This window comes from Capricornis sumatraensis, chromosome 3 (assembly GCF_032405125.1).
Source record: "Capricornis sumatraensis isolate serow.1 chromosome 3, serow.2, whole genome shotgun sequence".
Lineage (NCBI taxonomy): Eukaryota > Metazoa > Chordata > Mammalia > Artiodactyla > Bovidae > Capricornis > Capricornis sumatraensis.
The window spans coordinates 40,012,261-40,022,535 of NC_091071.1; the positions used below are offsets into that span (position 1 = coordinate 40,012,261).

The 10,275-nt window shown below is 62.1% G+C and overlaps 1 protein-coding gene across 4 annotated transcripts; it reads right to left on the bottom strand.

Moving 5' to 3' along the window:
- Window positions 1-3,882, bottom strand: KREMEN2 (kringle containing transmembrane protein 2). Of its 4 annotated transcripts, none has more exons than XM_068968971.1 (9): window positions 3,789-3,882; window positions 3,433-3,607; window positions 2,396-2,487; window positions 2,181-2,305; window positions 1,822-1,858; window positions 824-1,156; window positions 630-755; window positions 466-544; window positions 1-211 (listed from the first exon to the last, which is right to left on the bottom strand). In XM_068968971.1, exons 1-9 carry the CDS (start codon window positions 3,880-3,882, stop codon window positions 1-3), a joined length of 1,272 nt encoding a protein of 423 aa, XP_068825072.1. The 4 variants fall into 4 exon arrangements, with proteins under 4 accessions (XP_068825072.1, XP_068825071.1, XP_068825074.1 ...); XM_068968970.1 differs by having other exon boundaries at window positions 1,822-1,975; XM_068968973.1 differs by lacking the exon at window positions 466-544 and having other exon boundaries at window positions 69-211.
- Between the last annotated feature and the right edge of the window lie 6,393 nt (window positions 3,883-10,275).

The following is a 10,275-nucleotide window of genomic DNA, read 5'->3' on the forward strand; positions in this document are numbered from 1 at the left end:
TCAGAGAGCAGAGATGAGTGAACGCAGGGAACTCTGGCTGGAGGCGCTCAAGGGCCGGTAACTCGCGGTTAAACCCTCAACCTGGGGGTCCCCGGGAGGACAGGGCAGGGCCACCCCTCGAGGCCGGCGGTACCAAACGGCCCAGCTTCTTGTGGGGTCCCGGGAAGGCCCCAACGTTGGGGACCCTTTACCCGGAGCCAGCAGGCAGCCCCTAGAGAGGGAGCAGACGTCAGCCGAACCCTCCAATCAACCTCATCTTCAGCACCTCGCTTCGCCTGTGATCCCACGCGCGACTCCCTCTGTGGACCCAAGGCCTCGTCCCTCAAGAACCCAGGAGTTCCATCCAGCCCCTTTCCCATCGTGTACCCTAGCGTCCCAGAGGGCCCTCCGCGCCCCGGGGGCACAGGGGCGGGGTGACAGGCTCCCCGCCGGCTCCGCCCTCAGGCCCCGCCCCAGAGCGCGCACCGTCCGCGCAGCAGGCGCAGCAGCGACAGCACCAGCAGTAGCAGCACCGAGACGGCCGTCACCGTCGAGAAGACCTGGGCTGCGGGCACACGAGGGCGGTGAGCACGGGGCTTGGAAGGGCCTGACGCCCCCAAACTCGCTCCCGCCTCCCACGCCCGTCTCACCCCCCATCGAGGCCTCTGGAGCGCCAGGCCCGGGGCTGCAGCTCACGTTGGCCCCGTCGAGGGGCGCTGCTGGGGTCTGAGTCGAGACCTCGAGGGGCGCCGGGTCGGCGTCGGCGTCCTGCAGCCCTGCGGAGAGGGGTGTGAGACCGGCCGGCGGAGCGGAAGGCCCGAGGCGGGGTGGGGAGGGGCCTCACCCTGGAAGGTGAGCGCGAAGCCCTGGGCGTGGCCGCGCGCATCGCTGCGGAAAGTGAGCCGCAGCGCGGCGGCGCGCAGGCGCAGGGGGCCCGGCGGCGGCGGCCGAGCGCCGTCGAAGGCGTGGAGCAGGCTGCCCGAGGTGGCGTCGCGCAGCTCCAGCCGGTCACGCGGGTCGGCCAGCTCGAAGAGACGGAAGGCGAGCTCCAGCGCGGCGCCCGGAGGGGCCAGCACCCAGCTACAGTTACGATCTGGCCCATACTCGTCCGGGAAGTCCGGGGAGTAGATGACACCCTGGGGTGCGGTCCAGTTCCCCTGGCAGGAGCCCACGGACACTGTGGGCGGGGCCGGCGGTCAGAATCCGGCGGCCCGCGGGCTTCTTGTATTCTCTTCTATGTAGAAGCCGCGCCCCTTCCCCCGCTGGGCCGGGACCGCAGTACCCTCTTCGATCCCAAGTTCAGCCAAGTTAGTTCCCTCCTCCGGCCCCGTCCAACCCGTTCTAATCAAACCATTAGTCCCCTCCTCTAGTCTTCCCTGGTGGCCCAGATGGTAAAGAATCTGCCTACAATGCAGGAGACCAGGGTTCGATCCCTAGTTCGGGAAGGTCTCCTGAAGAAGGAAATGGCAACCCACTCCAGTATTCTTATCTGGAGAATCCCATGGACAGAGGAACCTGGCAGGGTACAGTCCATGGGATCACAAAGAGTCGGACACGACTGAGTGACTAACAACTAGTCTTGACCTCAAACAATTCCTTCCTCTAGTCCAACCCCTTCTAATCAAGCCCTTAGTCCCCTCCTCTAGTCTTGTCCTCAAACAATTCCTTCCTCTAGAGCCCCAGAGCCCTGACCCCCAGATTCAGCCCAGTCCCTTCTTTGGTCCAGTCCTCAACCTAATCTCTTAATCAGGCCCTGCCCTCAACCCATGCCTTCCCTTCCCAGATAACTCCCCCTGTCACTCTTCCCCTCACCCAGGCCCCTCATCCCTGCCCACTCCTCACCTTCATAGATACCCAGGCGCCCATCGCCACCACACAGCTGGCCCGGGTGGCCGAAGCAGATCTGGTCACAGTCAGTGGCCGGAGCCGGGCGTCCTCGGGCCAGGTCGCTTTCAGAGCCACAGAAACAGGCGTAGCCGGCCTCCACACCTGCCAACTGGGAGCACAGACTGGGTGACTCCCCCAGACAGGGGCTGGGGGAGGGGGTGGGGTGGTGGGAGCCAGGGATAGGGGTCGGAAGTGGGAATCAGGGCTGAAGGTTCGGAAATCAGCATGCATCAAGGTTTGGCCTCAGAGTCCGATGTTGATTTGAGTGCTGAGGTCAAGGTCAGGGGTCACTAGTCTGGGGAGGTGGGCAGTACCTGGTAGCCCTTCATGCGGCAGAAGCGAAGGCACACCTGGACGGTGAGCTTTGTCGAGGTGCCACTGGGGCCGCTGAGGGCCGGAGGTGCCCCAGAGTCCACAAAGCAGCCCAGGTACCCAGGCACTGAGGGGGTAGCAGGGTCAGGCTCAGTGTGGGGCCTGCAAAAGCGAACTCCATCCCGGCCGCCCCCGTTGTCAAGCCCAGCCAGCTCACTGTGACACGTGGGGATATCGCAGTATCGCCAGTAAATGCCCTCCTCTGTCTCGGCCACGTAGCACCATGGTTGCACGTCACCGTCTGGGTTACTGCAGGCCCGGGAGAAATCGTTGGGATACTGTCGTCCCAAGAACCATGAATTCCAGGCCCTGACCCACAGCTTATTTGCAGAATGGCCTCTGTGTGTGTTAGAGCAAATCCTGGTTTGCCCACCAGAATGGATGTCAACTTCCCAGTGCATGGTGGGAAGTCGTTAAAGGGGCCCTGGGGGGCTGATTTTAGGTCTTCAGCTGTTGCTCAGACATGACTTCATGTATGAGGACTTCCAGGCCATTTGTGTTCACCCCCCACTCAGCCCTAGGCCTCAGCCACTGTCCCTTGTCTTGGAACCCTGCTTTAAAGCAGACGTGATGAGCCCTAAGCTTTGATGCTCAGCAGGGAAGTGCCCTCCCACTTAATTCGGTCCCTGCCGCTTCAGACCACAGCTATGGCTCTGAACCCCCAATCCCTCAGTCAGTCAAAGGAGCTGAACGCTAAGGGCTCGGCCCTCACTCTAGAGCTTTCCCTCTGACTAGGCCCCATCCTCATGGGCGCCTTGGTGCCCAGGTCTGATCTGAGGCTCTGCAAAAAGTTGGACTCCTAAGGCCTGACCCACGTCAGAAAAGGTTTCCACTCATCACTCAGGCCCCGTCCTTAGGTCCTTAAGCCGATTCATTGGGAAAGATCCTGATGCTGGGAAAGATTGAGAGCAGGAGAGGGGAGACAGAAGATGACATGGTTGGATGGCATCATCGACTCAGTGGACATGAGTTTGAGCAAATTCCGGGAGACAATGAAGGACAGGGAAACCTGGTGTGCTGCAGCCCACAGGGTCGCAAAGAGTCGGACATGACAACGAATGAACAAGCAGGCCCTCCAGGTGGCTTCTGGGCCCGCCCAGCGGAGACCTCCGCTCCGCCCGCGCCGCGGCCGGGCCCCAGGACAACGCCCTCAACCCTGCACCAGCCCCGCCCCGCGCAGCCCCCGCCCCTCACCGGCAGAAGTTGTGCGCGCCCAGCCCCCAGCGGCCCTGGGGGTCGCTGGCGCTGCTGTAACTGTGCTGCTGCGTCTGGTCCCAGTAGAGGCACGGGCGGCCGGCCCCGCGGGGGCCTGTGCGGTTCTGGTGGCCGCGGTAGTCGGCGCCGTTCACCTGGAAGCACTCGGACAGGCCTGCACGCGGACGGGGGACCCTGAAGCTGACCCTCGCCCGGACCTTCTCCCCACCCTCCGAGGGCTGTTCGACTGCCGCCTCCACCTGCTCTGGCCCCTCGCGGGCTGGGCAGTCGGGTTCTAGGCACGCAGGCCGAGTTGGGAGTGCGGCCCTCGGTCCACTCTCCGCGCCGGGACTCACCTGGGCTCTGCAGGCTCCCCGCCGAGGCTCCGCGTGGCGGCAACAGCCGGAGCAAGAGGAGGAGGAGCAGGGCCTTGGGGGCCCGTGTCCCCATCGCCCCCAACCGAAGAGAAGTCGCCCTGGCCCGCGCAAGGCCCTCGGCGCCCCCAGGGTCTCCCAGGCGTCTGAGGAGAGGGGCGTTGTCCTCTGACAGTCCGTCCTCGTCCGTCTCTGGGGCCCGCTCTGGGTCCGGGGCGAGAGGATGGAGGGGCGGGGGCGTATCGCCCAGGGGTATCTGCTTCCTGAGGTTTCTGGCCCTGAAGACGTCTCTGCCCCGACCCAACCGGGAATTTACCCCGGGGGGGGGGCGATCTCAGGTCAGGGATGTTTCCGATCTCTGCCTCTCGGGGTTTGGGGTCCTGCCTCGGCTTCCACACCCGCCCCCTCCCGCTGCGCCTCGCTCTTTAAGTCTCCCTCGCCCAGGTCTCTAACACGCCGGCTCCTGCCCCCCTCGCGTCCCTCCGCGCGTTCCTCCCCTCTGGGTCCCTCCCTCCGCACCCCACCTCCTGAAGCCGGGAAGCCCCGCCCGAGACTGGAGCCGAGGCAGCAGGTCCAGACGCCTCCCACGCTCGCCCCCCATCTCCGGGACCGTCCGTGGCCTGGCGCGCCCACGCTCTTCCCCCTCCCCGGATCGGTGAAGGTTCGGGTGGGAGCGTGTGCAGGAGGACCGGCCGGGCTGGTGGACAGAAGGACCCTAAAGGGGGAGATGCAGGACCGTCTCCCGGGGCCACATGTACCGGGACTCGCCAGCGTCCCCTGTTCACAGCCAGCCTTGAATGAAGTGCGCGCGCTTTCCCACTCAGTCACCGTTCATGGTGAGACGCTCACACGCACACCGTCTTTGGATCTTCACGCCTCTCTCTCCCTTCCCGACGGGCCTGGGGAAGCGTCACCCCCGGCCCCCTCACCCGCCCGACAAGCTGGAAGGGTGGACGGCTCAGCCCGGGACAGGCAGGGGCAGCTGGTGTCTGGGGAGGAAGGCAGCTGCGCCCCTGGTCCCAGCCTGTCCCCTCCTCGCCTCCTCCTCCTCCTCTCCCCAGGACCCCCGGCCCGGGCTCGCAGCGAGATGGAATTCCCCCAGCGGTGCCCCCCCTCTGCCCGACCTGGCGGGGGAGGGGGGAGGGGAGCAGGCCCAGGCAGGCGTGGGGGGAAATTCCCCGCCCCCTCCCCCTGGGCCCAACTCCTCCGAGTCCTCTGATCTCCCAGGAGCGCCCGCCGCCTGCCCCCAGGGCTTGGGGGGAGGCCAGCGCAGGTGCGTGGGAGAGCGCGGCGGTGGGGGGGGAGGGGGGAGGGGAGGGGAAGGAGATGGGGGGCCCAGAGCCCCAGTCGCCCAGATGTTTTGCCCCCCAGTGCAGCCTCCCCACCCCTCACCAGACCCCCACCTCGCTGCCCAGCTTGGAAGGACCTATCTCCACCCTGTCAGTATCCACACTCCCCCTGTCTCTCCTGGAAGATTGGGGGCAGCAGAGAAGATTCTAGGAAACCCAGAGTGCTGGTGGTGGTGGTGGGACCCCTGAAGACCTCTGATTGGAGGTCAGTGCCTCAGGCTAGGGGGCTTCCCAGGTGGTGCTAGTGGTAAAGAACCCGCCCGCCAAGGCGGGGGACAGAAGAGAGGCGGGTCTGATCGCTGGGTCTGATCCCTGTGTCGGGAAGATCCCCTGGAGGAGGGCAGGGCAACCCACTCCAGTATTCTTGCCTGGAGAATCCCATGGACAGAGGAGCCTGGAGGCTACAGCTCATGGGGTCGGAGTCACGACTGAAGCGACTTGGCAGGCACTGCGCACACGTGCTGGTGGGGGAGTGCATGTGTCACGCTGGGGCGGCGAGCATTCTAAGAAGCTGGCTGGCTGAGACGAGGCTAGCGCCCTGGTTGCCTCCTGGGGGAGCCCTCTCGCCTCCCAGTTTCCTGGCTCTGCTGAGCACTGGACGGGGGTCTCTGCACAGGTGAACCCAGCTAAGGGAGCAGTAACACCCATCGACCAGGGCCCCCTTCTCTCTTTCGCTTGTGAGCTTGGGGGCCGCCATGGCTCCATGGTGTCGTCCTAGGCTCTGGCCTGGGCCATGGCAGGGGCGACAGGGTTGCAGGGAGAGCCTCACTCTCAGGGGTCACATGAGAGAAGGGCGAGGTGGAGGACAAAGACCACCGGGACTCTGCACGCAGAAAGAGGGTCAGCGGGGACCTGGAGAAAGAACTGAGCCCTTCCCTGACAGGAGCGGGGACCAGGCCAGGCTGATCTCCTGCAAAAGGGGTGTGGGATGAGAGGAAGGGGGTGCTGAGTTCCAGAATTCAGGCACCAAGACAAGGGGCAGAACCCCCACTGCCAGCTCCAGCCCCAGTTGGCTCACAGAACCTTGAACTTGGAAGGCCTGGGCCCTTGCCCCCCACCCCCTTCTGGGGAGTTCAGAAAGGCTGCTGGCCAAGGGTCCCTGGTTCCAGTCAGTACTTCTCCCTGGTCTTGCTGCAGCAACGCTGTCTCAGGAGAGCTGGGTCCCTGCTGTCTGGCCCCTGCCTGCCCCCTGCCGTCAACCGACCCTGCCTCCTCCAGCTCCTGCACTGACAGCTGAACTTCACTTCTGTGCTTCCCTTGCATTTGGTGTGGCCACAGGGAGGAATTCTGGCCATGAGGCATGGGCGGGGGCGGCGGCGGGTCGGCGGGGGGGCTGATGCCGCTTACTCTCAATACTCAAAGTAATAGCCAGGATCAATAGCATTGTCATCCCTGGGGACAAATGCAGAATTCAGAAATGCAGATTCTCAGGCTGCACCCCTAAACTCCTTCATCAGAATCTGCATCAACAAGCTCCCCGGATCTTAAAGTTTGGGCTGCACGGATGTAGATGGGCCCAGGGCAGGGGGGATGGAGCTGGGTTTCCGAGTGACCTTATACAAGGAGTCTGCCAACCAGAAGTATCAGCATGGGGCTCTGCGTGAGTGGAGACATAAACATCTATGTGTTCAGCCACTGAGATCCTGGCCTTGCTTGCAATAGCAGCTGGCGCAACTTAACTAATACATCCTCTCACCCTCATCCAGTTCTTGTCTCCAGGGCTGCTTCCTACTGAGAGCTGGCGGGGGAGAATGTTCTGTGCTTCCCGTTGAGCTTCTGGTGCCTTGTCGGCTGTCTTGGCATTCCTTGGCTTGTAGAAGCCACCCATCACCCCGATCTCTGCCTTCATCTTCACATGCGTCTCTCTGTGTGAGCACCTGTGTCCAAATTTCCCCTTTTAATAAGGACTGCACCCATACTGGACTAGGGGCCACCCTAGTTTGACCCTGTCTAGACTAATCACATCTGGCGTGATCTATTTCAAATAAAGTCCCATTCTAAGGTTCCAGGGCTTCCCTAGTGGCTCAGATGGTAAAGAATCTACATGCAATGCAGGAAACCCAGGTTTGATCCCTGGGTTGGGAAGATCCCCTGGAGAAGAGAATGGCTACCCACTCCAGCATTCTTGCCTGGAGAGTTCCATGGACAGAGGGGCCTGGCCGGCTACAGTCCCTGGGGTCGCAAAGAGTTGGACATGACTGTGTGACTAACACTTTCATTTGTGGAGGTTCTAGGGCTTAGGGTTTCTACATGTGAATTTTGGGGGACACACTTCAACTCCTAACTTCTCATCTACTTCCTGTCCCTTTTAATCCTTGCTGCCACCACCCTCATCTGGGCCCCCACCATCTCCTACTTGGACTAATCACTCTCTCAGTTGAGGCCCAGTGTCCCACAGTTTCCAGGAGCAGCCTCTCCGGCAGCCAGAGTCTTTTTTTGATGGAAGCGGCTGAGGAGTCATTCTAGGGCCTCCAGAGCCCTGAGGTGGCAGGGCAGTCATGAAAGACTGAGCTCTGCAGAGCTGTGGTGCGGCTGAGGCCTGAGGCTGGCAGCTGTCCTGGCCTTCAGAGACTTCCTTGGGTACCTCTCACTTCTGGTCCTTGAACCAGGTAGTCATACCTGATATGGGCACCCAGGAGAGAACACCTGGAACAGATGTGTGACGGGATTGCAAATCAACCCTGCATATTCCCTGGAAGGACTAATGCTGAAGCTCCAATACTTTGGCCACCTGATGTGAAGAGCCAACTTGTTAGAAAAGACCCTGATGCTGGGAAAGATTGAGGGCAAGAGAAGAAGGGGGCGGCAGAGGATGGGATGGTTGGATGGCATCGCTGACTCAATGGACATGAGTTTGAGTCCACTTGTCCCCTCCCTGATCTCATACTTTCAGCCTCCAGCACCGTGAGAAATAAATGTCTGGTGTTTAAGATCCTCCCCTCGCAGTCCAGTCTGTGGCATAATCACGGCAGCTTGAGCAGACTAAGACACTTGGATTTCCCAAATTCTCTCAGCACCGGAGGAAGGAACCCCATCGACCTGAAGACACAGGGAAACTGGCAGAGACAGTGTCGACTGATAGATCTGGGGTTTCTTTTCAGGATGATGAAATGTTCTGGAGTTAGAGGGGATGGAGACCCTACCCTGTGAATATACTAACAGCCATTGGACCACACACTTGAGTGAGTGAGCTGGATGCTACGTGGATTGTATCTCAATAAGGCTGTTACTGAAAAGAGCCTGACCACTGACGGAACATGGGGACAAGAGGGATGGTGTCAAGGATGGCCCTGGGTTTCTACTGTGGTGGAGCCATCGGAGGAGCGGAGGACAGTCCCCTTTGCTCCCTGCTCGGCTGGTGGCCATGGGAGACCCGGGGCCAAGGTCCTGGAGGCAGCAGGACACACAGGCTTGGTTCCAGAAGGTGGGGGGGGTTGGAGCTGCACGCTGACAAACCGCGAACCCTGAAAGTGGCTGGGCAGAGAGGGCTGAGGTCCAGTCCCCAGAGCCAACTCCCTTGCGGACGGGTTGGACCAGGGCTGAGGGGCCTTTGAAGGAGGTTGGGGGTGGGTGCGGAGAACCCGGGGGTCCCTTTTAGGTCTGCCAGGATCAAGGAGGGGCAGTCAGTGCAGGAGAGCCAGCTCTGAGATGCACCCGCTGAATTTAGTGACTCATGGTGCCAGAGCCATCTCGATGCAGGACATGGGAGCAGGAGGCTGGGCTGGGCTGGTGGGGGGGTGGGGGCTGGGCTGGGCTGGTGGGGGGGCTGGGCTGGGAGAAGCGTTTCAGCAATGCTCGCCTCACACCCCTGGGGGCAGGACTGCGGGCGGGAGTCCCTAGAGCCCGCCCCTGCCTCGTCTTTATTTATTTATTTATTTATTTTGCCTCGTCTTTAAAATCTGGGTTCCGTGTCGGTAGTTTCCCTTCTCCTTATGAACTTTTACTTAAAATTTCATAATTGAGAGGTTGTGCTGTTGCCCAAAGGAACACAGTAATACTCTACCAGCTCCACGTGGTGAAGACATACTGAAGCGAGGTTTATTGCAGGAAGGAGCAGCCAGGCGGAGACAGGGCAGGAGGAGGGCAGGGCTGCTTCCCGCTGGTGCTGCCTGCCAGGGGCCAGCTTCCTGCGCGCTTTCCTCTGAGACGGCACCAGGCCGTCTCTCTGGCTCTAGAACCGGGGTGGAAGTGGCCACTTGATGGGGGCTCGGGCGTGGGTGGCTATGGGGCCACCCCAGGTGGCCGCGGCGTCAGATTCACGTCCACTGGGGAGTCCTCGGTCTGAGCAACATGGACCAGCCACCTACCCTCTGAGGTCAGAGCAGGTGCAGTGAGGGGGCCTCATGGATGGGCCCCTTCATGGATGGGCCCCTTCAGAGGGCGGGGCAGACACGCTGCAGAGGCGGGGGGACCGGTGACCCTGTGGGGCCGGGGTTGATGCTAGCTGCTAGGACTCAGTGCTTCTGGCCTGGCACCTCGGGGCTCTGTGAGGCTCCCCTTCGTGAGAGACTGAGCAGAGAGCCAGCTGGTGGTGGCACAGACGTGCCTGTCCACTGAAGTTCAGGTGCGGCTGCCTGCCATGGGCGTGCTTGTCTGTGGGTCTGGATTGGGGTGTATCTGCTCCCCCCAGGGCTGTGTCTTCGGCCTTGGCCTTGGCCGAGAGCAGTTCGCTGTCCTGGGGCAAGAGCACTGTCCGAAACGTAGCCCCACATGGGGCCAGCAGCCACGACAGGCCTCCTACCTGGGAGGTGGGGTGGGTATCCGGTCACGTTGCTGGGCCATCTCCATGACCGCTGGCCAGGCTGGTGGGCGAGGGTCTGGAACTGGCAGTCCAGTCAAGGAATGGGTCAGTTACCTGCCTGGGAAGGTAGCCATGGTCTGGGGGGGTGTCCAGGTGGCCCTAGTTTGGGGGGCCACTTCCACTTCCAGCTTGGCCCGGCTCGTGAAAATGAGTCAGGGAGGATGCGGGATGAGTCAGCAGAGGTCCAAGGCCTTTCTTTCAGCTCCACGAGGGCTGGGGGAACAGCCAGCAGGAGACCCCATCAGTGAGCCTTCCGAGGAGTCCCACCCGCGCCCGGTCCAGCTGACACTTGGGCCAGGTGAGCAGACTATGCCCCAGG

Bases quoted from the DNA above. Each gene is read 5' to 3' on its own strand.
- KREMEN2 (XM_068968970.1), bottom strand. From the start codon at position 3,882: ATGGGGACACGGGCCCCCAAGGCCCTGCTCCTCCTCCTCTTGCTCCGG. The intron at 1,157-1,821 runs GTGAGGAGTGGG...CCCCGCCCACAG, and splicing joins GCGCCTGGGTATCTATGAAG to TGTCCGTGGGCTCCTGCCAG. The intron at 756-823 runs GTGAGGCCCCTC...CCCTCTCCGCAG, and splicing joins CTTCGCGCTCACCTTCCAGG to GGCTGCAGGACGCCGACGCC.